This window comes from Heteronotia binoei, chromosome 10, assembly GCF_032191835.1.
Source record: "Heteronotia binoei isolate CCM8104 ecotype False Entrance Well chromosome 10, APGP_CSIRO_Hbin_v1, whole genome shotgun sequence".
Lineage (NCBI taxonomy): Eukaryota > Metazoa > Chordata > Lepidosauria > Squamata > Gekkonidae > Heteronotia > Heteronotia binoei.
The window spans coordinates 78,382,696-78,410,517 of record NC_083232.1 but is presented as its reverse complement, the minus strand read 5'-3'; the positions used below and the strand labels follow the sequence as shown (position 1 = coordinate 78,410,517).

Below are 27,822 nucleotides of genomic sequence, written 5' to 3'. Positions count from 1 at the left end.
TGTCACTTCAGTTTAATAAAATGGTTATCAACCAATCAAGAAACAACTTGATCAGGTCTTAGGGGTGGTTCAGTTGCAACGCCAGAGTGTGATTTGTAACCACATGGTCAATGCCTGTGCTCCCATAAAATCCCAACCGGCGGGTGACTTCTGCTACAGTACAGTCTGCCATTCTGAACTAGGACTTGTGCTCCCCATCCAAAACAAGACTGCAAACTGTTTTCAAACTGGGATTTGCAATCCCATTTTGGAGGAGAAACTCAGATCATTCTTTGCTAGCCCAGATGTAACAGCCAACTGTGGTCTGCGGCAGAATGCACTTATTGACTATGTGGAATACATGGACAAAGGGCTCATTCACGAAGCACCGAAGCGCAACGTGAACCAGGTTTTTTTTTTTTTTTAGCAAGAACACACAGGAATGCAGTTCCAGCTGGCTTGGTGTCAAGAGGTGTGACCTAATATGCAAATGAGTTCCCGCTGGGCTTTTTCTACCAACCGCCCCCGATCTGAACCATCCTTTGGTTTAAATTCAGCCTGTTTATGCCTGTGTAGAGCATAGCCAAATGATCATGGGAACAAAACTATCCAACAGCAAAAGTCCAGTTGCCATAATCTGTGAACAGTGAACAAAAGGCTGAAAGTACAGAGATAGATGTACAAGTATCAGAAGGCCAAGAAATAGCAAAAAGCTGCCCTTTGAAAGCAGAAGGTTTTTACAGGAATATGTGACCATTCCCTGTGATTCTTCTGTGGTTACTCACTTTTCTAAGTGTCTCTGTCCTTCCCAGAAATTTAAACACAGAGAAATTCAGTTGTGGGACACTCTCTCGAAGTCATCAAGTGTGTGTGTGTGGGATGTTTATAAAAGTGAGTAGCCATGGAAGAACAGCAAGGAAGTCACCTTTTTACTGAATGCAGAAGTCACCCCATCAACTTCATTGTATAAACCTGCTCAAAGAGAAAGCCACACAGTTGCTATCAGAGGTCACCATACTTTCCTAGAAAGAACTTCTCAAAGCGAAGATTACAGAGCAAATGGCTGTATTTCCTGTGTTAGATATTTTCTGTTCTTATGCCATCAATTATGTTAGAAAAGTTTAGTAGTGTTGTGTTTTTTTTAATCCTTTGAACAATGTCCTTTTATGTAGATTACACTCTGATTTCAAAGGAAAGCACTGAAGGCATAATTGTTGAATATTATAAATAGAAAAGCAAAATGCCAGTCCACTTCCAGCTGCTGCCTTATAAAAATTGTGGCATTTAACTAAAAAGGGCTACAGGCACACAGAGCAATAATGGGATAAAAGGAAGCACGTGGCCCAATGCCTGGCAGCCAGAAAATGAAGGCAAGAATTCTTATAACACAAACCTTGGGAGCCACTAGCTGATTGCTTCCAGTGCTGATTAAACCCTTCAGACCCCAAAAGACAACCAAAGTGTTCTCTGACTTGCAACAGCTTTTAGCATACATGGCTTTTAAAAGAATGAAATTCACAAACAGTTCTCCTAAGGGTGGTTTTTAGCAACAATGGTTAAAAGTGTATGTACTGGGGTCGGGGGAGGGGGGAGGATTTTTCATGTTCTGAGGCTTCTACATCCTTTCAAAGGAATGGTTTGTGGCCCTTTCACCTCATGGATCTGTGTGCTGACAATGTAACTCCTGAGTCAAGGGACCTTCATGAGCATTGCATGTGGCAGGCTCCAGAAACTGATGAACCTAACCAAGTCCTGTGCTGAGCCCCAAATCTACAAAAAGGGTTTCTGGCCAACATTGCTTCCTTGACTGGGGTGAGATCGGTCTAGACCTTGCTTTCTTGGCTGGAGAGAACTGTCTTAATGATTTAAAGTTTTAAGTATGTGTTTCTTTAAATGTTTGATAAGTTGCGGAAGAATAAGAGGGTGAAAGAGGGGGATAAGTGAGCGAGGTGACTGGTCAGTGACTGAGAGTGTGTGAGCGGAACTAAGAAGTATGTGTGGAGAGAGAAGGCAGAAGTCAGTCAGTTAGCTATTAACAGTCAGTTGTGGTCAGTCAGCAGCCTACAGAGTCTGAGAAGCAGTCTTCTGATTAGAATCCCATATTAGTGCTGTGAAAAGCATTTAAGATTCTAAAAAGAAAGTACAATACTTTGGAGGACAAAACCTAATGTTGTCAAAGTATTATAAGAGTGTGAGAGATAGAAGCTGACAGAAACTTGAGTTTAAAAGGGAAAGATTAAACTGAGATAAATAAAATAAAGACTGGTTAAAGTACATTCTAAAGAGAAAGGAAGTTCTGAGACAGAGGAGTGTTTGTGAAGAGTATAACATCTCAGTCAGGAGTTATTTTATTCACTAAAGAGATAAGCTACAAATCACCTTGAAACCAATTTGCTTATTGTACAAAAAAGTTTTGTTTTACTGTTAACACAGAGTGCTATGCTATTAAAATATAAGAGTCTCATCCTCAGGACTACATAGTTCAGTGAAGGAGCCTTAGAGCTTAGAATCAGAGAATCAGAGTTGGAAGGGACCTCCAGGGTCATCTAGTCCAACCCCCTGCACAATGCAGGAAACGCACAAACACCTCCCCCTAAATTCACAGGATCTTCATTGCTGTCAGATGCCCATCTAGCCTCTATTTAAAAACCTCCAAGGAAGGAGAGCCCACCACCTCCTGAGGAATTGTGCTTGGGCACAATACTATGGGAAAGGCTAATTAATAAGACAGGAATTAAATTCCTGGTGGCAGCATTACCTATCCAGAGAAAGAGAGAGAGAAATACCGCACAAATTAAAAGTCATGACACTGTCTGGGCCTTGAACTGTACGGGCATGTTCAAGCATTCCCATTGATGGTGCAGGGACTCTGGAACGGTCTCTCAGCTCACTTGCCTCATTCCCTTTTACTTTTATTGACAGTTAAGAGGTCCCCTCTGAGCAAGTTTCCCAAAGGACCCCCCAAAACTGGACACTCCCAGTGTTAGCATCTCAGCTGCTCAGCTTAGACATCAGACAGTTTCAAAGACTGCCCATTCATTTACCTTCCTTTTTCTCCCTGGCAAATTGACAACAGGACTATTTCTCCAAAGTGTGAGTAGTGCTTTGAGTAAACACATCATAAGCGCAGGGGTGGAATTCTAGCAGGCGCTCCTTTGCATATTAGGCCACACCCCCTGTTGTAGCCAATCCTCCAAGAGCTTACAAGGCTCTTTTTTGTAAGCTCTTGGAGGATTGGCTACATCTGGGGTGTGTGGCCTAATATGCAAAGGAGCTCCTGCTAGAATTTTACCCCTGCATAAGTGCCATACCTGACAAGATCCTTGGATAGTATTGGCGGTGCTATTGTTTTATTGACTATGTAATTTTAATTGATTATTTTATTGTATAGCATTTGTTGATTGTTTTTATCGTCTGATGTTGTGTTCTTACTGGTTGCTAGCCACCCTGAGCCTGCTGCGGAGAGGGCAGGGACATAACTCTAATAAAATAAAATGAAATAAATAAATCTGTCCTGCTGCAACAGTGTTAAATACACCTTTGCACTCAAAGTCTATTAAGATCTCGATCTGGAATTCTCGCTGTCCAAAAGCAAGACCTTTTAAATCAGCATCACACAGGAGACTTTGCTTCACCCGATGAAAAAAAAAAGCCATAAGATTTTGAGAAGTCTCTTACCTTGGTGAAGACAGCTAAAGGCATGCCGTACTGGTCCTCTTCTAAACCAGATATGAGTCCAGGAACAAACACTGTGTGCCCTGCCTTTGGTTGAGGCTGTACAGTGATTGGAATGCTTTCAGAGACCACCAATTCCTTTGGAAGGATTTCAGGCTGCCCTGAAGGTTCACATTCTCCTCCTTTCGAGTTGGGGTCTTCTAGGACATTCGGATCTAAAGTTTCCCAGTCGCTCTCCGAGGACTCCGGAGAAGTGTGGGAAGGAGGTTTTAAGTGCTGCCCTGTGTCATTGGAAGCTTGTGTTTTATAGGCGTTACTCTCAGTCTCAGATCCCGGAGTATCTGCCTTCTGAGCGGCCAGTTCTCGGTTTTCAAACAAAGTCTGGCTTTCCTCGACCTTTCCTAGGTTTGTACCAGAGACTTCTACAGCAGAGAATGGAAGGTAATCCTCTGAAGGGAGATCAATTCCTTGGTGGACGGTGTCATCAGATACACTCTTTCTCGGCCGGTAATGTGAACAGTCAGTAAGACCATGGTCTATCATACCTGGAACCAAAGGTACACAAATCAAAATCAGTGACAGAGGAACAGAAAGTGAATTTACACATAGTAACACAACGTATTGCATAATACAGGCTGATTTGGATTGTGGTGTTGCTGCAGAAAAGGGGGCACAATCCTCCTCATGTTATTAAAACATTAAAATCCCCTACACATGTGGCTATTTGGGGAAGGGAGAGAACATTAATGTATTTATATTTTCTTGTCCCATTTTTTTTTCTACAATAGGGGCCCAAAGCAGCTTATATCATTTTGCTCTCTGTTTTCTCACAAAAGTCCTGTGAGACAGGCTCGGCTGTGAGTGTGTGACTGACCCAAAGTCACCCAGCAAACCTCTTATGGCAGAGTAAGGATTCAAACCTGAGTCTCCCAGATCCCAGTCTAAAATTCTACCCACTACACCACATTGAATCTCTAAAAGAAAAGGGCATCTGTCTCTTTACAGAACCAGGGCTTTTTTTAGCAGGAATGCACAGGAACACAGTTTCAGCTGGCTTGGTGTCAGGGCGTGTGACACAATATGCAAATGAGTCCCTGCTGCAAAACAATGGTGCTGTCAGGGGGTGTGGCCTAATATGCAAATGAGTCCCTGCTCAGCTGTTTCTACATAAAAAACCCCTTAACTAGGACTAACAACAACCAAGGAAGTGGTTTGACTGGGGAGAGGGTGTGTGTGTGGAGATTCTGCACTGCAGTTTCCCCTCTTCCTTGGTGCCACAGCCCTGGTCTTCTCCACAGCTGTTGCTTAGCAATTGAGGAATCCGATCAAACACTCTCTGTGTAATAAGGACTTTCATCCTCAGTCTTCTTTTCATATGTAACACAAAAGTGCAAGCACTGACAATGCTTCTAAGTCACTGATTCCAAGCAATGGCAGCACTTACTGACGTAGTTAAGAAAGAGCTACAGTATGTTATGAATTGGATTCTCCTAAATGAGGGCTGTGCTAGCACCACAGTCCCCTAATCAGATGGTGTCTGAGACACATTACTCACACAAATGTCACTACTAGTCCCTCTTCTGTAAGCTAGCCACTGTACTTGGGAGTACCCCTCCCCCCCAAAAAAATCCTTCTCTATCCTACTTTTAGGGTCTAGTGGGTGGCTTATAGAAAGATGCTACGCTTGAATAGAATGGAGGGTCAAAAACAACTGCTCTAGTGACTCAGAGCGGCTCACAATCTCCTTTACCTTCCTCCCCCACAACAGACACCCTGTGAGGTGGGTGGGGCTGGAGAGGGCTCTCACAGCAGCTGCCCTTTCAAGGACAAGGCCATTCTAGCAGGTGCAAGTGGAGGAGTGGGGAATCAAACCCGGTTCTCCCAGATAAGAGTCCGCACACTTAACCACTACACCAAACTGGCTCTTTTCATATGTAACACAATGAGGAATGACTTCCAGTCACAGCAGCACAGATGGGTAGTGTGGTACTGCCATTAGAAATGTTTCCTGCTCCCAGTGCATTGGGAGGAGTGGAGCTATCCTTGCTGCTGCTGTTGATGGTTTTGAGGAAAAGTTGCTAGAAAGCTGGGACATACAGTCCATAAACTCCAGGGGGAAATGAAAGGGGCATCCTCCTTTTCCTGAGATTCTCAGCTCCAACCTGTGGCTTCTACATTTGCGATTTCCCTAAATGAAGGCTGTGCAAGCATCACAAATGTAAAAGCCACAGGTTGGATCCAGCCAGCTTTTTCATTCAACTTCCCTCCTCCATGCTACAGCCCCCATTCCACAGGTCCCATGATTCTCACTATAGCCTTTTAGGGTGGTCAAAGACAATGTCTCCTTCCTTTTTTGCCAGCCAAAAAGCTGGCTGGATCCAACCCTATATCTTAGCATCACATGTCTTATGCATGACAATAAGCAAGCTTAGCCACAGCTACTGGCTCAGTCCAGACACTACATGAAACTATACATTTAGTTGAACTAACTATAGTTACTGTGATTGTCTGAAAGCAGGTCACACTACAAGCTGTGGTTTATCACATGATCAAACTGGGCTGTGAAGTCAGGAACTGAAGCTGGTTTATTGACTGCAGTTTCACATGATTTCTGAATGCAGATTGTTGATGCCTTCCCAGGCTAGGGAGGGAAAGCAGCCTCAGGGCAAAGATGAAGATATATTCGATTTATATCCCACTCTCCACTCCAAAGAGTCTCAGAGCGGCTCACAATCTCCTTTACCTTCCTCCCCCACAACAGACACCCTGTGAGGTGGGTGGGGCTGGAGAGGGCTCTCACAGCAGCTGCCCTTTCAAGGACAACCTCTGCCAGAGCTATGGCTGACCCAAGGCCATTCTAGCAGGTGCAAGTGGAGGAGTGGGGAATCAAACCCGGTTCTCCTAGATAAGAGTCCGCACACTTAACCACTACACCAAACTGGCTCTCCTTGGCAAAACCAGGATATGTGCAATCATGAGCTGAATCCTGGTTTCACAAGCTAGCCAAAAGTAAAATAAACTATGGGTTTGCAAGGTGACTGGATTGAGCCATTTTGTATTGCTGGGGTGGTATGCAGGTTTCCTAAAGGAGGTAGCTCTTAGACTCAGCCCCGTATGCTATTCTGCCAAATGAACTGCGTAAAAGTGAAAGAAAGAATAACAGCGGCCAAATAATATTCTCACCAGGAAAGAGTGATAACACAGTCAGTAGTGCTCCCACCAACCTATTCACTGGCGAGATATAAAACAATACCTGAAAGAGACAAAAAAAAATTACAGTAATAACTTTGAAAGAGAAGGAAGCAAGAAGGGGAAAAATGGTATTAACTGACTGCAATTAATAGGAAATGTCCCTTTGACATGAATCCTAGGGCCTTTCATTTCAATAGATGTTGAAAGTCTACAACATTAAACCAGCACAGAGAATTTTCAAGCACTAAGTTGCAACCTATATACTATCAGCCATGTGTGGCTGAGATATGTGGATAGCTAAATCTGCAGACCAGGGCCACCCATAGGCTAAGGAGACTTTTCTGCACACTTGGGGGACTCATCAGGTGTGCAGAACAATCTTTTAAAAAATACATCAGGGGATTTAAATCCCATTCTCTCCCCTCCCCCCTCCCCATATAAGTGCAGAATCTGTTCATGCACAGACAACACGCTTTGGGAAACAGCAGGACGCTGGCTACTGCTCCAGGCCTGGTGACAGCTGACACTGGTAGCTGCTGTGAGCCTGGTGGCAAAGGTTGCTGGTCCCCCCTGCAAGCCCAGCTGCAGGAGAGGAAGCCAGCAGCTGCTGTCGGCCCAGGCACTGTGGTGGGATACACCAGCAGCCACTGCAGGCCCAAGAGCCACAGCAGGGGACTCAATTTTGTATTGGTGTATGTACTCAGTTTTGCATTTGTGAACACATTTCAATGTTATTCCATTAAGTCAGGTTGTTTTGCCACGACTCTGGTTTCTAATTCAGCTATACCTTTAATATAGTGTTTGTTACGATATTGCTTGTCATGGCTTCTGCTTAGTGGCTCTTCTTACCTTTGTTACAGCGGGGGACACTGGCAGCCACTGGGAGCCTGGGATTGACAGGTGAGGACACTGGCAGCTGCTCCAGATGTTAGCTGCTGGGCTCAGTGTTGGGAGCCGAAGCCTGTAGCCTTGCTGGCTCAGCAGTGGAGTGTTACGGGATTCCACCCCCCCCCCCATGAGTCTTGCAGCTCCCTACCAGTGTTCCTTCTAAGCTGAGTTAGTGTGAGCTAGCTCACTGTTTTTTTAGCCTCCAGCTCACACATTTTTGTCTTAGCTCAGCAAAAATGGCCCCAGAGCAAACTAATTTATGCAGCTGCTCACAACCTGAATGCCAGTTGCTCACCAAGACTCCACGGCTTAGAGGGAGTATTGGCTCCTTACTTGTTACCCATTATTTTGTTTATATTGACACTAGTTAGTGACAGGAAAACTGGCAGAGGTGAAGTAGAATGCCAGCTCTATTCAGAACCTGTAACTGAACAGCAAATTTCTTTATCTGTAGCCTGGGCTGTTAGTACTTCCTGAAATATCGAGACCACGTAGTCTGGCTTTGTTATTTCCCATCCCATTGGGATGACATTCTCAGGAATAATTTTTGTCACCCATGGGGCTGGCCGTGCCAAACTGCATGCAGATAGGAGGAAGCATCCCTGTATTTACAGGTCATTTTTGTTTGCAGTGAGAACAGTGAAATGTCTGGCAGCCCCCATAGGCAGTCAGTTTGGCAGATCTTGTAGCTGGGACAGGAGCCTCCAAGAGAGGATGACAGAGTTACAGGACAGGGACAGAGCCTTTGCATGCATCTCTGGGAAAAGACAGGCAGCAGGACAGACACAAGAGTAGAGCTGGCATTTCAGAGTCCCAAGGCAGGCAAGGCAGTGTTAAAGAGAAAGGCTGACACCTTGTTGATTGCGCACACTGCACTGGAAGGCAGACATAGGTTAGCTAGTAATTTCTCAGGGTATTGTTCAGTGAAGACCTAATTAAATGTTACAAAGTGCATGAGAATAAGCTATCAGACTGGAAGATTCTGACCACAGAAAAATTCCAGAAATTGTTCATTTATGGAGCATAACTAAACAGGGAAAGTTCAGGCCAGATTTTTATTAATAACTCGCCGACTGTACATTCCTAATCCTCTCTATGCACTACATCATACCCTGGGGTTTAGCAAACCCATTTCAGTTCTTTCTACCATCTTAGAGAATGAAAGGATCCTACCTTTTTCTCTAGAAGAATCAACTTAAAAAGAATTAAGACCTTGAAAATTGAAAAGAAAACACAAATCTTTAAGTCACAACCAGGAATGGGTACATACACAACTCTTCCATTCTAATATTTTCATTTATTAATTCTCAGTGAGCAAAGGTACAATGAAGGCCTGAACAATTATGTACATGATGTTTAAGCATTGCAAAGTCTGGCATCTACATGGATTAAAACTGATAATCAATTTACAGAAACTTTACACATATGTAATTAAGAAGATAAGAGAAGCCACGTTGGATCAGGTCAATAGCCCATCCAGTCCAACACTCTGCGTCACACAGTGGCCAAAAACCAGCTGCAATCAGGAGGTCCACCAATGGCGCCAGGACCCCAGAAGCCCTCCCACTGTTGCCCCCCAAACACCAAGAATACAGGGCATCACTGCCCCAGACAGTGTTCCATCTATACCTCATGGCGAATAGCCAGTTAGTTTGTGTTTATTCTCTAAGAACTGAATGGAGTCTAAGCTGTCTTGTTTAAGTTGTTTTCATTTTCAATGAAATACACTTTCCACAAATAACCACTTTCATGGCATCCTATATCCTCCTTAGGGATGCCACAATTAGAGTTGACTTCAAAATAATTATGAATTTCTTGTTCAATCTCAGAACAAGCTATTGGGTTCAATAAAAGGGATTTGTTTAATGACCAATGGTGTGGTGGAAGTTCTTGGGAGGGTAGTTTTCAAAAGGCATTCAACCCAGGCATGATCGGAGAGTCCAAAATCCTATGCCAGTCTGGACAGTTTTGATCTATGTGGAGATTAAAAAATAGTCTATCTGGGTAAAGATGTTGAACCTAGGAGAATAGCCACTGATGGTCTTCTGTTCATTGTTTCACTTATTCTTCCCATGAAGAGATGAATCTTCCATTGGAGAAAAGATTCCTCCCTGCAGTACAAGATTCTTTACTTAACAAAAAAGAACCACTAGATTCAACCCAACACTTGTGTGGAAAGTGCCCTTGTAACTACCGCATGTATAGCAGCTCTTTAAACAGGTCATCAGGGGAGGGCAGGATATAAATTTGATAAAATAAAATTAAAATAAAATTAACATTAACTAGATAGATGCCAGTGGTGTGCATATAACCAAGGCCAATTTCTAGCTCAGTTTTTTTACACCACTTGTGCAATAGCATGTTATCACTTTTTGTACCAGAAACAGTAAAACCTAAGCACCCTCAGTAAGCAGGAGTGAAACCCTTCCATTCCTCCTCAGCATGTGCAGGTACAGACAATGTAAAGAGGTGCTTTAAGGAGAGAGAAGATAGCTAGGATGCAAAGACAATATTGACATCCAGTCTACGGTTTGTGCCAAGAGGACAGTCAGTAAGTCAGATCTTCCTGCTTAAAGAACAGCACTACTTTTGGCCTTTGAACACTATGAAAATGGGCAGCAGATCATATGTTAAAAACTGTCATTAAAATATGAGATACATGAGCTGTGATGTGTTACAAATCATGAAGAATATATACCTTGTGTTTGAAATGAAGGACAAGATCTCGTGGAGACAAACCTAAAAAACGAGAATAAAACAATTACCGCATTTCCCCGTGAGTAGGACTTCCAAGTATAAAAAAGTTATCTATGTCTTGCTACACATATGGAGAAACCTGCCAGCAACATGGCTGAAAGGTTTCATAGTATTTTGTTTGTATTCATAGCTGGAAAATAGCCACTGTGTGGCTCACTGACCAGGAGAGTGAACTGGATTTTAACCACCAAAATGCTTGGCATTCCCCCAAGCAGATTCACTAGAGGAAGAAGAGGATGATGGCAAGTTATAGGACCTATTAATATATCTTTCATAATTTAGCTGCTGTTTTTGAATAAACAGTTTTAAGGGAACTAGCAGAGCGGCTCACTTCACTGAGCAAATGGAATGCCAGGAATCCCACATAAAAGGAGAAAACTGAAGGGGTGGTGGGGGAGACGGCCAGATAATTACTTAGTCCCATGACTGAAGGGAAAAGTAATCATAATAATTATTAAATTATTCAGACTAGGAACTAGACCGTTTCTATACGCCAGGAAACCAAACATTCAAGAGTTTGATCTTCTTTAGTAAGAGCTGCTTACCAAGGTAAACTTGTGAACCTTCCAGTGGGCTTCCTCCCAATGAGCTGTTCATATGCTCATAAAGCTCCTGCAGAAATCACAGATTTAGAAAGCATCGACTTCATTAAATATAGGCAGCTATCAAAAGAACTGGAAAATGAATGAAAAAGCCGACAAAAAGGACTGGCCAACATATTAAGAGCTCTGAAACTATTTTAAAAGCATCACTAAAGATGTGGGCATCAGTCCAATAAACTCCTGCAGACGTGGGCAATGACCCAAAGAGTTAATGTGCATGTCCCAAGGCCTCCACATGCCCCGTGAGACTTTTGATCTTTGGCCCAGTGGACTCTTGTGCCATAAATGATCTTTGACACTCTTCCCATTTCAAAAAGCAGCTTGCAGGGGGGCATGGGGCACATACAGATGTGCTAGTCAAGAAACACCAGCCTCTGGCGTACAGAATGAGTGGCACACTACATTGGGTCCTGGTCGAAGATTCCAGTAAGTACATACGTTCTCCTGCCTTGCTAGGGCTGCCCTTCATTTCAATGAAGGAAGTTTGGAAAATGCGCAGTAAGGGGACGTGTTGTGCTGAATCCTTCTGCTCATGCCAAGAGGCTACACAATTTTTACTGACACCCTCTTCTAGCAGGGCATGGCTGAAACCCAACCCTAGCCTATTTTTTTCGGGGGGGGGGGGGGGGGCAGTCATACACCCACAGGATCAGCATTTCAGCCTGCAGCAGTGAGAGGGAAGCTGCACTTCAACTGATGGAAAGCCTCCTATCATGGAAACTGTAGGCAGGATTCCAAGCAAAGTACCTTAACCTTGCTGCCATTTAGGAATCAAAACAGATTAAGTGTAGAAGATCCCTGCCTTTATATTATATTCTAGTCTTAAAGCTACAAAATTCTTACGTATGTTTTTTAAAAGCCCTTGGTGTTTGTACGCTGAAAACCTACCTTGAGAATTGAAATTTGTGAGAAGTCCTTTTCTTCAAAATAGGCATGTGTAATGAGCTGCAGCTTTGCCTGGAGTAGCCCATACAGAGGCTTGCAAGAAAAAACATATTATGTGACATCCAGAAAGGAAGGGACCATTCAGGACATGATAGCTCTCTACCTGCTGATCTGATTGAGTATCATCCCCAATTGCACTGTGCTCAGCCTCACATATACCCATCTTATGTGTTCCACATTTATACTCCACTATTCTGCCCAATAAAAGAGCCCAGTGGTGCAGAGTGGTAAAACTGCAGTACTGAAGTCCTAAACTCTGAGTTCAATCCCGGCAGAAGCTGGGTTTCAGGTAGCCAGCTCGAGGTTGACTCAGCCTTCCATTCTTCCGAGGTCGGTAAAATGAGTACCCAGCTTGCTGGAGGGAAAGTGTAGATGACTGGCAAAGGCAATGGCAAACCACCCCGTAAAAAGCCTGCCGTGAAAACGTTGTGAAAGCAACGTCACCCCAGAGTCAGAAATGACTAGTGCTTGCACAGGGGACTACCTTTACCTTTCTATTCTGCTCAATAGGTAAGAAGAGAAGCTTATCACACTCTCCTCCACTTTATCCTCACAACAACACCTTGAAGCAGGTTAGGCTAAAGGAGTGTGGCTGGCCCAAATCAACCCTCTGAGCTCCCATAGCATACAGGATGTGAATGTGGGCATTCGATGAAATTGCTGAGCAGACAGGTTAAAACGGATAAAAGGAAGTACTTCTTCACCCAAAGGGTGATTAACATGTGGAATTCACTGCCACAGGAGATAGTGGCAGCCACAAGCATAGCCAGCTTCAAGAGGGGTTTAGATAAAAATATGGAGCAGAGGTCCATCAGTGGCTATTAGCCACAGTGTGTGTGTATATATAAAAATTTTTTGCCACTGTGTGACAGAGAGTGTTGGACTGGATGGGCCATTGGCCTGATCTAACATGGCTACTCTTATGTTCTTAACCTGGACTTCCTGGATCCTACTCTGACCACCATTTCCCAACACACCATGGGATGTAGGAATGCCAGCCTTCAGTTTGGGACTTCGGGATTCCCCAGAATTGCAGCTCATCTCCAGACTACAGAGTTCAGTTCCTCTGGAGAAAAAGGATGCTTTGGAAGGTGGACTGTATGCCATTGTATTCCACTGAGGTCCCTGTTCTCCCCAGGCTCCATCCCCAAATCTCCAGGACTTTCCCAACCAGGATCTGGCAACCCTACCCCTCCACCCCCCACAAGTGGCCAGGGGGGACTTAGCAACCACAGATGTACTAATAAGAATTGTTCTCACTTTAAGAGCATGATATTATTATTTTTTGTTTGTTTACTGTACATATCAATTTGAAAAGAAACTTTTGCCAAAGATTCCAGAGCTCATGATACTTTTCAAGGACAGGGAGTCTAGCATAAAAGAAACATCAAAAACCCAAAGTATTTTAGCCATATCTCTTCCCTTACCAGCTGACTTAAAACACAGACACTTTTCTGTACAGTTTCTCTGGTAATATCTGCCTGCCGCACTTTCAATGCCTAAAAAAACCAAAGAGTTATTATTGTATTTTTACTCATGCATAATTTTAAAAGTGTTAATTTAGAGGTTCCCCACATACACACTGCAAGGCCACTTATAATTTATTATTATTGAATCACTTAAGAGCATTAGACACTGCACAAAATTATATTTAAATGCAACTATAAGATTTTGTATCACTGAGTAAATTGTTTTTTTAAACAACAGAAATAGTCTTTGCGGAACAAAAAGTGATACCTTTGCCATGAGAAGATGCATTTTACATTATATCAAAGGAGAGTAACTTTCCAGTTTTTAAAAGTAGATTAGATTCCCCCCCCTTGCTTATTTCTCCTTAGTGTGTTCAAGCTCTAGTCTCTATTCAGTGGAAGTAGCTCATAATGGCCCAGTTATTAAAATGAATTCAGGTCCTGGAACCTCTGCAGATTCACATGGCATTACAACTGCATCATCTTCTCACTTGTCACACTACATTTCATACATTAGCTTCTGCACAAGGCTTTTTATTTTCTTTTTCAAAGATTCACACCAATGAAGCCTAATTACCTTGGCTTCAATCTGCCTGTAGCAGGAGACGCCATACACGGTGCTTTGATCCCCACATCTTGGTGGCAAGTGGAAAAAAACAGTATCTGAAAGAAGAAAAAGAATGCCTCGTCATTTACTAACATGGTAAGGAACCAAGACTTGACATTTCTACAGTATTGTCCTTCACACTGTAACCCTACAGGTCAATATCCCCATCAATAGCATACCTAGGGAAAACTGCAGATGCCATGCTGTGGTGCACTGCACATGCGGCGTGCATGGCCAAGTCAAGTTATTGTGCCACCCTAGGTGAAAATTAATTTTGATTCCCAGTCATCCATCTTTTTTTAGAAAAACCAGTACCCATTAAAACAAAGTTTGAGTCCAGTGGCATTTTTGGGGGTTGGTCTTAAAGGTGACACTGGACTCAAACTTTGTTACGTTGCTTCAGATCAACATGGCTACCCACTAGAATCTAGTGCCTATTAAAGTAATTCCCCCCCCAACTATTTGTGTACAAAGAGACCCACTGATATCACAAAATATTTGCAAGTCCATAGACACTATTTCCACACATTCCTAACATTAATGTTCAAAATTAGTTACTGCTGTTCTTAAACAATTTGAAACAAACACAACAACATTTTCTTCTCCTGCAAAGGTTGGCCATTGGAGGTCCCTGAGCCAAATCTGGCCATTTGTGCTGCATGGACCTCAAGATGGAGAAAAGTGAGAAGCGGGGCAAAGAATTTGGTGTCAGCCATTCTGCTGCCTGGGAATTTGGCTCTGCCACTTCTGACTGGCTACTGACCAGGGTTCTGAAGCTATAAAATGAAGGAATCTTCTAAGAACGAGGTCCCAGAGACTAACTGGTGTTAACAGAATAACTGGTATCGTTGGCAAAGACCAACAAGCAAATTGCTTGAATGGCAATCTTGCATGAAATACTTGCTATCTTACCTCCAGCCAGTAAGAAAAATACAAGACCCAGGGGAGAATGCTTTCAGTGGAACAGGTCTGATTGCTCCGTTGCTATGATAGCCTTGAAACAACGACTCTCATTTCTACCCCAAACTATGCACTTTAGAGGCTTGTTGCTGTAGAAACAAATTGGCCAGCAGCTGTGCTTCAACTTTGGCATTTTGGGTTGTGATATCTACAAAATGCTTCATATGGCACAGCAAAAACAGGTAAGCATTAAAATAGCGCAGTCTCTGCTGTCATATCAAACGTGAATACACGATATCTTGCAGTATTTGGTCTGCTGCGTAGAAGAAAAGGAGTCTTTCAAGACTTAGTTGTTGTGGCCTAGATAATTGGCTTTCTTTTAAAAATAAAAAATGAAACCAAAGAGCACCAGATGGAACCTCCCCAACAGACTACTCACCTTCTTGATAATTGTGAGCGCCATCTGGCAGTGCAAGGAAAGGTAAATACTTCCACTCCTCCGGCAGTCTGTGGCTGTCATGGCTTTCTCCCAGGATTAGGGGAGGATAGGAGAACTCAACCTACAAACAGAGACGTCATAAGAATTGCTGCTCCAGAATCACGAGTGACCAACTAAATCCAGCAGTTAGTCATCTGCTATCCAGGGCTTTTTATGCAGAAAAAGCCCAGCAGGAACTCATCTGCATATTAGGCCACAACTCCTGATATCATCATTGTTTCACACTGGGCTTTTTTTAAAATAGAAAAAGCCCAGCAGGAACTCATCTGCATATTAGGCCACACCGCTTGACACCAAGCCAGCCGAAGTGGCGTTCCTGCTCAAAAAAAGCCTGACTGATATCAATGCGTAAGACAGAATAAACAACCCTTTGCATATCTCATGCCTTGAAAAAACTGGCAGAAAGTCCTGGACAATTAATGGGAGAAGGCCACATACGAAAGATGAAACAAGGGAAATTTGTGTTCATTCATGGTTTATATCAGGGGTGGCCAAACTTGCTTAACATAACAGCCACATAGAATAAACATCAGATGTTTGAGAGCCGCAAGACATGAACGTCAGATGTTTGAGAGCTGCAAGACAGGAAGGGAGGGAGGAAACAGCTGAGGTGATGGAGGAGGGAGAGGTGGAAAGAAAGCAACTTGAAATGCATTCTCCAAGCTGCTGGCTAGCTTGGCTTGGAGAAGTGATTTAAAGAGAGAAATGCCTTTTTCCAAGTCAGCTGATGGGTCAGTGGGAGCTTCAAGAACCACGCAATATGTGTGCAAAAGTCACATGTGGCTCCTGAGCCACAGTTTGGCCACACCTGATTTATATTTATTATTTATTTTGGTTAATTTATATTCCGCCCTTTCCCAAATGGGCTCAAACGTCTGATGTTTATTCTATGTGGCTCTTACGTTAAGCAAGTTTGACCACCCCTGATATAAACCATGGATGAACACAAATTTCCCTTGTTTCATCTTTCGTATGCGACCTTCTCCCATTAACTGTCCAGGACTTTCTCCCAGTTTTTTTCAAGACATGAGATATGCAAAGGGTTGTTTATTCCGTCTTACGCATTGATAATAAATATCTTTCATTGGGTTGTATCCAACCACCTCTGAATGGTGCTCCACTCATGGAATGAAACTACCTGTTCACTGTGTCTTCAGAGGCACTTTCCTCAGCCACTACAACTGCCAAAAACCTTCATGAACCTCACCCTTTTGAGAATGGGAAGTTTTAGAGGGCCACTTTAGGAGGAAAACTAGATGCACGAGCACTCTGTGATACAATACAAAACACTCTAAAGCCTGATCCTGCATAAAGCCTTTGCTTGTTTTGAGAACCCCTCCTATGAGATTGTAGTTGTAAACTTCATCTGGCAAAACTCCTAACCTATGTTCCCTCTAAGCTACAGAGTCTTGTGAGCAAAAATTCTACTTTGTGAGCTGCTGGCATTAAAGTTGTGAGCTACATCATAAATTATAGTGCTGTGGGGTCATCCTTCCTGAGCTGAGACAAAAATGTGTGAGCTGGAGGCTAAAAATCTGTGAGCTAACTCACACTAACTCTGCTTAGAGGGAATACTGCTCCTAACTATGGAAGGACATGCCCACAAAACATATAGGATGATTTCTAGTAAACATACAAGCAGTATTTATTGAAAGAGATCAAACTCATTTCCTTTAACTGATAGTCTGCAGCTACTGTATGAATGTAATTGCGTTATCAAGATGATAGCTCCGCCCATGAAACTCTCTTTACACCCCACAAGCCATCCTATCAGACAGAATTTTCTTCTGCCACTCCAAGGAATGCCTACATACTTTTATCACCCTCTTCTCTCCCTTAACGCGTCCCCCATCCCCCCAAAAAGAACTGTTGAATGTCTGTTAAGCAACACCTCTTCTGTTCAGCATTACTATTTCAAGCTGTGGCCAAGATCCAAGTTCAATGAGGCTCTTACAGAAACACGTACAAAGAATAACATGATGCTGAAATACAGCCACATACTTCAGGCTCAGTCAGTGCATTTGACCCTTGTTGTTTGCAAGCCAGAGTAGCTACAGTAGAACAATCAAGGAAAGTGACAAGGTGCCTGTTGATTATCAAGTCAGCCTTCACAACTAAGCTGGACTAGAATCAAATGATTATACCAGGAAAAGAGAAGACCTTCTGTCCTGCCATCCAACTACGCAATGCCTGACTACCATCCTACTACGCAAAGCCTGAAGCATTCCTCCAGAGTCCAGACTAAACCGCCTTCCGCCAATGGAAGAGGCATGTAAATTGAAGAAAGGCTGTTTGGGTGGGATGAACTTCTTCCAATCTATGGTAGGATAACACTTAAATGTTTAAACCATCAAGCAGAAGGTAGGAGAAACCAGCTTCTGCTGGTGCCACACATAATCCAGCTTGTTGATTATATTAGTGCTACATTTTGCTGTCCATAAAGGCTCTTTCATATACAATAAATTAGGGATGCCAGCCCCCTGGTGGTACCTGGGATCCCCTGGAATTAAAGTTCATCAGTTCCTCTGGGGAAAATGGATGCTCTGGAGAGTGGACTCTATAGCATTGAACCCTACTGAGGTCCCCATCTTTCCCTGGCTCTATTCCTAAATCTCCAGGAGTTTCCTAACTTTGAACTGGCAACTTTACTCCCTACTGGTAGCTAAGGGGAACCTGGCAACCTTAAAGGGTATGCAAAATGGGTATGCAAAATGAAGCCCATATCCCATGCTCACAAGACCAAAGCCAGGCCTGGTTTGACCTCCACAGCCTCAAACTGCCACGTCTATGGGACACTCAGATGAGGATAAAACAGGTAAACTGAAAACCGGGTGGGAGAAGTGATTTAAAGAGACAAATGCCTTTTCCAATCCGGCCAACAGCACAGTGGGGGCTTTGAGAGCCACACAATATGTGTGGAAGAGTCACAGTTTGGCCACCCCTGTTTTATAAAGTCCCCATAACCCTATGATAAACTGAAGGGGGCAATATGGCCCAAAAAACTATGGAGGCAAAGCCTTACATATTGATTTGAACTAAGCATCCAGTTTGACTGTAGGCTCCCAGTATTTTGTCACCCAAGAAGATACCCTAAAAGTAACTTTTTAATATATATATATATAATCAGGAGCCAGATTTTATTTTTTAAAATCATGATCTTATTCAAGAATGGGATAACTTACAAAGTCACAGCCTTGAATGAAAATCTTACTAAGGAAAATGAACAAGGATTCTACATCAAGCTATGATGTAAAAACCTCTTCTGTGGAACAATCATCTTAAAGTAAAGGTTGTAAGACAGAAAGCTTGACATGAAGTGCAATTTAAATAAGCTTTTCCTGAAGGCCTCCTGAATCTGAGCGGGAAATCAGCTGACCTTTGTATACTTTATGGCGGATTCTCAAAAGGAAGCCATCAGTATGAGAAGTTGTCGGTATCACAAGGCGGGCATCACAGCAGAAACAATGATGCTCTGCTTAGATCACAGTAATTTGCCAAGCATCCTGGAAATAATTTAATCTGTTTTCTCTCAGGGACACAGAACCGCTACCAAAGCAGGGACAAGATTACCCACAGAATGCATCTTGAGCAGGTTGAAGGACAATTCACATGAAGGCTTTCCTCCTACTTTAGACCACACCAAGATCACACGAAGCAGATTGCACGCAGAGTTTGCCAAGGACCCAGACGGAAATGTTGCATGTGCTGCATAACCTACCTTATATTAGGGTCAGTGCTTATGGCAAAGGTCTCAGACCACCCCTTTAGCACAAGAAAGGAGGTGAGTGAAGGGGAGGAGACAGCCAACAATAACGCTTATGCAGGATTGGGATGTTAGAACAGCCCTGGAGCAAGCTGGATAAAGTGGTCCTCACACTGCTGGCAGCACTCCAAGTTCTGCTTGGCTATGACTTGCTACGGCAGCAAGGGCAATTAGTACTGGCTGCCAAAGGACCACCAGGAGCTTTCCTGGTAATTTAAAGGACCAGCCCTGCCCTTGTTAGTGTAGCCCCAATAAATACCAGCAGCAAGTGTGCAAGTTTCTGTTTTGTGACTCTTCATCAGTGGGGAGTTTTTAGAAGTTTTCAAACAACACACAAAACCTTGCATGCCCCCAAACCTTAATAAAAAGGTCATTTTCTGGTTTAGGTTACTTATTCTCTGGGAACAGCTGTGACACATCAACCTACTCCACCTGCTATTGCAAAGAAAATGAATAACTCACTCTTCTGCAGAGCTTCGCCTTCTTAAACCTATTATTTCTGGAGCTAAGGCATTGGATTGGTTTGCACATGCTTACTGGAGGAAGATATCAGGTGAGAGCACTTCCATCAGCATCATGGTGACACGTGATCTGGTAATGTTAATGCTCCGTGTGGGGAACAGATGGCCAAACAGCCACACTGCACAGAACAAGCAGCCACTTTCCACCTTGGATTTGCTGCTGCTTCCAGTAAAGCCGTGTGATGCCTTTTTAGCAGCTGCTCTGCAGCCTCCTACTGTCTGGGCCCCAAAGCTCCCAGACAACATCTGTACCTTTAAAAGGGGGAGGGTTAGAATCTCCAGATTGCTAGTCTCACATAACTGCACCTTGCAGAACAGACAGTATGTGCATCCATATCCGAGGCAAGCCTGGCCAGGACAAAAAGCTATCTTCCCAGATACCTGTGGCACACCACACAAGGTGGGAAGGAGGGCAGGCCTTCCTCTCAGTTGTCTTCTGGGTGACAGGCTGCAGCAGCATCCCCTGGGATGATGAAAATGGGAAGGGAGTGATAAGTCCGGGTAGCTAACAAGAAAAGAGGTGGGCCTGCAGAACAGGACCCACTTCCCTTCTTCTTCCATTGCCCCAGCAGAAGAGCAAGAGTCCAGCAGCACCTTAAAGACTAACAAAATTTATGGCAGGGCATGAGCTTTCCTGAGTCACTACTCAGTGACTCTTACTCTTTTTCTGCTACAGATGGCTACCCGTCTTGATCTATTTCCATTGCCCCAGTTCAGAGGCGGCCAAACTTGATTGACATAAGAGCCACATAGAATAACCATCAGATGTGGGAGGGAGGGAGGGAGGGAGGGAGGGAAGGAAGGAAGGAAGGAAGGAAGGAAGGAAGGAAGGAAGGAAGGAAGGAAGGAAGGAAGGAAGGAAGGAAGGAAGGAAGGAAGGAAGGAAGGAAGGAAGGAAGGAAGGAAGGAAGGAAGGAAGGAAGGAAGGAGAAAGTAGCTAGAAGATAGATAATTGATAGAAGATAGATGGAGGGATGGATAGATGGATAGATGGGGTGAGGGAGGAGGGTGGGAGAGGTGGAAAGAAAGCAACTTTAATTTTAAACACATTCTCCAAGCCACCAGTTGGCTTGGCTTGGCAAAGTGATTTAAAGAGAGAAACACCTTCTCCAAACCAGCCGATGGGGCGGTGGGGGCTTCAAGAGCCACACAACATGGGTGAACAAGCCACATGTGGCCCCGAGCTGCAGTTTGGCCACCCCTGCCCCAGTCTGTCTTTTTCTTACACTGCAATACACTCCGGAAACACTTGCGCTTTGTATATAACATGAAACAGTTAAAAGTTTAAGGCAAAAAAAAAAAATGGTCTGAGAACTTATTTCAAATCCCTCAGGGGCAGCCTGGCCAGTTAAGTCCCAAGGAAAGTTTCTGGGAGGCAACTACAGAGACCGCTTGCCTTGGACCCTTCCGTGGCAACAATGACTGGTGTCAGATCCCCAGATGGTAACTATCCCCCCCCCTCCACACTGCTGCCCGTTGATTGTGCTGCAGGACAGGAGGCTATGGGGGAGCTGAAGCACATCACTGGTACCCTAGCAGGGTCAGAGCTGAGCGGCTCTGCAGTGCTGGCTTGTAGCAGGGGCTAGTCAGTCTCACTTGCTCCAGGGCTGTTTTAACTTTCCAGTTCTCCTCTACAAATCCCAAAGACTTATATACACTATGGACCTGATTGTGTCCCTGTTAAGACTCCATTCAGCAAGGCTTACACACTTCACTTTCAACAATCTGCTGCTACTACATCCAAAAGTAGCACACAACAAAGAAAAAGGAGGAAGCCAAAGGTACCAGGAAGCAAACACTCCATGTACATCCATCCAAACTGTGCTTCTTCTAAATAATCTAGAAGAGAGGTGGACTGACTTTCTCCCAGGCACCTGACCAACACCCATCTTTCTTATCAGGACTGCCATAGCAGGTCTGATAAATATTTCAAGACCTGTAAAACAACCTGCCAACTGCTGATATAGAAAAAGAAATGGGTTCTGGGAGAAAAAACTCATATAGAAATTTCCCTCAAATATACGAAACACTGGCAACACAGCAAATAATCAGTTCATTTTTCACACACCCTTTCTCTACAGAGTTTGTCATTACCCCCTCCTCCGTTTATCCTCACAACAACCTTGTAAAGCAGCCTAGGCTGAGAAAGAGCGCGACTGGCAAACCAGTGAACTTCATGGCTTACTGGGGGCTTGAATGTGGGTCTCCCAGATCCTAGCCTAACACCATAACTACAAACCGGCTCTGTATTACTGGTATTATATGAATGATATCACAGAAGTTGAATTATATGCACATTATACTTGTAGCCAAATCTGGTTTTACATAGTGTGTTGACAGACTCTGCAGGGTGTTTTGGTTGTATTAATACAGCAAGGCATTTGTTACTTGTTTGCAGTTCTAGCTCCATCAAATGTTAACATAGCATATCAAACATGACTCCCAGGTGCCAAAAAGTATGCACCGCCAATTGCTGGATCTTGTACCTGTACAATTCAAACTGGAAATGTTATATGCTTCTTCTCAAAGATGCTGTCTGTAATTTTTCATAAAAAAATATTTATCCCATTAAGGTATATAAGTTATGACTGAGCTAAAAATGTCTGTGGGTGGGTGGGTGTGTGGGGGGGAGGGGATTTAAGCAGCACATGTTAAAAATGAACAATGACTTTGCTATGGTAAGCCAACCCTGGAGGTTTGTGGCACATCTGGAAAAAACAGATGCAATAGCTCTGGATTAAATCAGTTATAGAAGTGAAACTTAATTAGCCTTATGAGAAAACAAGGGAGACAGCGGCAGCAATATTACCCAGGTTCCAAAGGGCTACGTTAAGCTCACCCAAGGGCTCAGAGATACCTAGTGGGATTTTGACTTTTTCACTTTGAACAACACACCCTCCCACGGAGTCATATCCCTAACTGCTTTTGAAAGATCTTCCAGTTTCAAAAACTGTTTGCCATGTGGTAAGCGGAGCTGCTATTTGAGAAACACAAGTCCAATGTTCCCCCACTAGTTACAAGGTTTTTTGAGTGTCAGCCATTGTGTTTTACACATCTGTTCTTTGGCTGTGATGCCTTTTGGACAGTGAAACAACCTCAGCAAAGCTAAGGATTATGTGCAGGATGAAAAAAAGGATGGCTGATGGGAATACTTAATCATTAATTCATCACTGGGTATTAATGATTTGGGCTTGAGAGCACTTTGCTTTGCTCACAGATTCAGAACTGATTGGTTACTTTCCTGTTGAAGAAGTATATGATGCTTGCCCTTCCAACCCAGGACTGGAAAGCAATCAGGATTTTAGCCCCAGAGCAAAAAGCCAAAATCAACTACAGTTTACCATTTTAAATGTAACAGCAAACTATATCTTGTTTGAGCTGGGAGGAAGTGTGCAAACAACAGGTCTCCTTTGTGATTAGAAGTGTTACATGTAAAGCTGCCCAAACATTGTTCTGCAGTGTGCTTCACAAAATTGCTTAATTGTCTTCCTAGAGGCAGTACTGAAATTGATCTCTTTTTTAATACTAAAATTTGTATTAATTTTTTCAATATAACAATAAAACAATAATCAAAACAATATTGCCTTGTTACATTAATGTTATTCTAACAGTAATAATAAACTCAGGTATTAACTCCTGTCTTGAAGTGTTGCACTTTTGAGCATTTTCTTCCCTATAAATTAATAAAAATAAATTGAAGATCTTCTCATACAACATGCATCACAATAAAAATAATAAGACATACCAATTATATGTATATTTCATGTCAGTTTGATAGTGGGCTTTTACATCCTAAATGTTTCATAACAGTAGACGATCTAACATACATAGATTAGGGAAAAAAGTATTTAATTTTAGAAAGGTGATATCTCTAACACTTACTTTGGGTACCCTAAGTCATACAAGTAGGATTTACAACCATTTTGACCCAGAACCTTTCTATACAGGGTCAGAGAGCCAGTTTGGTGTAGTGGTTAAGCATGTGGACTCTTATGTAGGAGAACTGGGTTTGATTCCCCACCCCTCCACTTGCACCTGCTGGCCTTGGGTTAGCCATAGCTCTTGCAGAGGTTGTCCTTGGAAGGGCAGCTGCTGTGAGAGCCCTCTCAGCCCCACCCACCTCACAGGGTGTCCTGGAGGGAGAAGATATAGGAGATTGTAAGCCACTCTGAGTCTCTGATTCAGAGAGAACGGCAGGGTATAAATCTGCAATTCTTCTTCTTCTATATTTTGTTTTTACTGGTTTTAAAATTTTATATATATTTTAACTGAAACTGATATTTTTTAACTCCATGCAATTTCTTGTTATATTTTCACTCTTTTGAAGCAGAGGAGAGAAAATGATTTCCCCAGAAATGTCTGTAGCATACAACGGTAATTAAACTGTGCACTGCTGACCTCTGCCAGTCAGCTAAGTGCTCAGCAAGAAGTACATTTGCACAAGTCTAAGTGAACTTAACACAATAATGAGCAAAGGGAATTTAGCAACAGGAACTGATCTGCATATAGGAAGAACTGGTTAGTCTGCTCAGGTAACAGGAGAGAATTCAAAACATAAAAAGAGGAAGTTTTCCAGCGCAAGCTTATGCCCACCTGCTCCACTAAGTACATAATAAAGGTGCATAAGATTACATTTACAAGACCTGAGGTCAAGGCACCTAAAAGACTATTCTCTTCCTCAGCTGGCTGTCAGTTCTACCTATTCCCCCTCTCTCACACTTCTAAAGTAAAGTAGGAGGCCACTGGAGACTGGGTCTTTTCCACCTTCAAGTGTGAAATTCTTTCTCCACAACTATTTGCCTGCTGGCTGTCCTTGTTCAGCTCCTCCAGCCACTGATTTTTTTCTTCCTCCAACTGAATAGCCTCACATTAGCCTTTGGGCACCAATTATTACTGCTACTGGCCTCTGAACTACTTTTATGAGATGGGGGGGGGGGATATTTTAAAGTGCTATTTCAAGTTGTTTTAATGACTGTTTTGTTTGCAGCTGATAGCACGGGATATTATTGCCATAAATAAATATTTGTGCCATTTCCGTTTCAAAAAGCCATTTCAGTGATTTTCCCACTCTTTCCATTCATAATCATTATTTCACTGTTAAAGAGGATATCGAAGTTGACAGGTATGCTTGTCTGATAATACAACCTGTTCTGCCACTTCTCTTTAAACCTGCCCGAAATTCTGCATCTTCTATTAACTGTACAACCTTTGAACCCAAAAGCTGAGAAAGGCACTCTGAATAAATATTGCTGAGAACAAAGGCAAAATATTACAGCAGATAAAATTGAATTGTTGCTTCTCTGGGGACTGTGCTAGACGGAATAAATGAAGCCTCACCCACAGAGATAAGAAACGGTTATCAGTATTTCTTTCTTTAAAAAAAAACAAACAGAACGTTAAACCTACAGATGACTAGACGGCAATCCAATACCAGGGAGGATGGATCACGGAAACCACTGGTATTTATTTCTGAGTAAAAGCAAATAGGATGGGCTGTTAGCCTATCAACAAAGCATGACAACTCTGAGCCATGAACTAGAACTGCATATAACACTAAACAAAATGAAGTCCAGTGGTAAGAATAACAACAATTTTCTCTAGCATGGGCACTGGTGAGTCAGAACAAATAGACAACATTAGACTTCAACATCTTTCTCTGGATGTAAATGTAATGTAATGTAAAATTTTATTTGTATCCCGCCCTCTCCCGCTGAAGCAGGCTCAGGGCGGCTAACAACATTTAAGGTGAACAACACAATAATAAAACAATAAATTCATATTAAATTCACATTATTCACATTATGGATCATGTGAAGACATCCATAATTCCTGTGAGACACAGCAAATACATAGCAGCAGGTTAAGCCATACCGTACAATCAAATTATTCCATGGTTCAAGATAACAAGGCAATCAAATTATTCCATGGTACAAAATAATAAGCCGGTAAAATCCACAAAGTTTCACTTGATACTCTTATTTCAACACTGCCTGCACTAGCATAGAAAACCACATACACATAACACACAGAGGAATCTGATAAAATGAACCAATCCTGATCTTCTGAGGAGGATCAGGCTTGGAACTGTTGATGCTGGACTAAATGGAGTCCTCCTCTGAACCAGTGGGGCTCTTCCTATATTCTTACATAACTCAATTAGTAGAGAGTGCTTAGTGACAGAACAAACACTTCTGGTGATGCATTTCAAGTGACGACCCTTGAAAATCCCTTCCATTAAAGTCTCTTTCACCTATTTGAATGCTTGCCTCATTAAACTGTTCTGTCAGCCTAGGAGAGATGGTATCACCAAATACAAAAGCAGCTAGGGGAATTTAACCTTATTAGAGACATGTGTGGGCACATACCTATTTAATGCCACATATATATGATCACACCTTTATGCTTTGTAGGACGACTCTAATTAGCGATCACTCCTTAGTTCTACAGTCACAAGCCCTCATGAAGACTAGAAAGTACTTCACAGCCATAAGCACTTGGAGAGGGTGGAAATAATCTACCCCCTTGAGAGTTAAAAAAACCCCCCAGATATTAAGCATGCAAGCTTTACTTAGGAGTAGCTCCCTTGTGCTAAACAGCACTTACTCCAAAGTAAATAGGTATATGATCAGACTTGCAAAAGCTACCCGTTAAAATAAACAGGAGTCTGGCTTCACATTAAAGACTAGCAAGTTTTTATTCTATCATAACTCATATAGCTAGAGCTCACATCATCAGATGCATGTTGTGAGTCCTCACAAGGCAGATGTTTATATATTACGCTCTGAAGGGGGGAAATGCAAGGACCCACTACATGCATAACATGGAGAAGAGAGTCATGGGGATCCCATTAAGGAGAAAGGCAGGGTATAAATAAAGTAAATTAACAATGTGACAAAAAACTATGGCAAGCTGGAGTGAACTGGAAAGTATCTTCGAGGTCACCTAGTCCAACCATCCACTCAAAGCAACATGACTGCCCACCTGAATGGCCATTCAAGCTTTCGTAGTGAAGGGGAGTCCACCACCCCCAGAAGCAACCTTACACATCTGTTTCACTGTTGAACAGCTGTTATCACAAGTGTCACTCTAACATTTATCCCAAATCTTCTCATCCTTCCCAAATACTAGGAGAAAAACTTGTCAGCTTTTAAGGTGCCAAAAGACTCCTTTTCATTTTTGCTGCAACCACAGGCCATTCTTTAGAATTGCTAGCGCCTTTGAAAAATACACCCAATCTGAACGAAAAGATGGATGCCTGAGGCTTATATACAGATGAGAGACGAAAGCACATGCTCTCGTCATTTCAGAAGTGTGGCCGGGTTCCTCTGTAGCAGCAGCAGCGTCCCCTCTAAGCTGTGAGTGAGGAGTGGCCCTTCATTAACTCAGGAAGCCCAGCTCAGCAGCAATCTGGAGCCAGGCAGGGTCTTGCACTGCCCATTTTAAGATTACAGCAATTCCATTCTGTTCAGGATGGAAACTGGTCTGCTCAGTGAGAAGGGAGGAATTAGAGGGAACACTGGTCAGTCCAGCAGCACCTTCAAAACTAACAACGTTGGTTCCAAGCAGCATCAGCTTCACCAGGCAAACACAGATGGTGCACCCCCTCCCAAGAGAAGCAGGAAGGAGGCATTGGAAAGCTTGAGCCAAGGCATAAAGAGGCAAGAGGAAACCAACGACAAGCCCATGCGATGGGGGAAGAAGAGGCCAGAGCCAGATGTGCGCAGCGACAGGGAAGGAGGTCCTGGGGGGCAGCAGGAGAGAGGGGAGAGGAAAGTCACGAGGGAAGGGGGGTGGAGAGAGGGGCAAGGCACACGCAGCAGACACCCCCTCACCTGGCAGCCTTTCTTGTGGTGGAAGCCGACCACCACGATGTGCAGCACCGGCCCCCGGGGGCCGCCGCCGCTGCGAGACTGCGGGTCGCCCTGCTCTCTGCCCCTCCTCTCCATGAAGGAGCCCACCCCGGCGGCGGCGGCAGCAGCAGCGCGCACAGCAGGAGACTCGCCCGCAGCCCGCCGCCGGGGCTTC

The 27,822-nt window shown here is 43.3% G+C and overlaps 1 protein-coding gene across 2 annotated transcripts in view; it reads right to left on the bottom strand.

Moving 5' to 3' along the window:
• AVL9 (AVL9 cell migration associated) overlaps window positions 1-27,822 on the bottom strand; it is a 35,644-nt gene that overhangs the window by 7,344 nt on the left and 478 nt on the right. Inside the window, exons 1-10 of one of the 2 annotated variants that reach the window (XM_060247622.1) lie at window positions 27,630-27,816; window positions 15,454-15,574; window positions 14,085-14,170; window positions 13,466-13,537; window positions 11,982-12,071; window positions 11,037-11,103; window positions 10,433-10,473; window positions 8,908-8,946; window positions 6,838-6,907; window positions 3,658-4,199 (exon numbers count right to left, since the gene is read on the bottom strand). In XM_060247622.1, the coding sequence (XP_060103605.1) occupies window positions 3,658-4,199; window positions 6,838-6,907; window positions 8,908-8,946; window positions 10,433-10,473; window positions 11,037-11,103; window positions 11,982-12,071; window positions 13,466-13,537; window positions 14,085-14,170; window positions 15,454-15,574; window positions 27,630-27,743 (1,242 nt within the window). In that variant the 5' untranslated portion in view covers window positions 27,744-27,816. Of the gene's footprint in view, window positions 1-3,657; window positions 4,200-6,837; window positions 6,908-8,907; window positions 8,947-10,432; window positions 10,474-11,036; window positions 11,104-11,981; window positions 12,072-13,465; window positions 13,538-14,084; window positions 14,171-15,453; window positions 15,575-27,629; window positions 27,817-27,822 lie in introns of those variants that run through there. The other variant, XM_060247623.1, reaches the window with a different exon arrangement.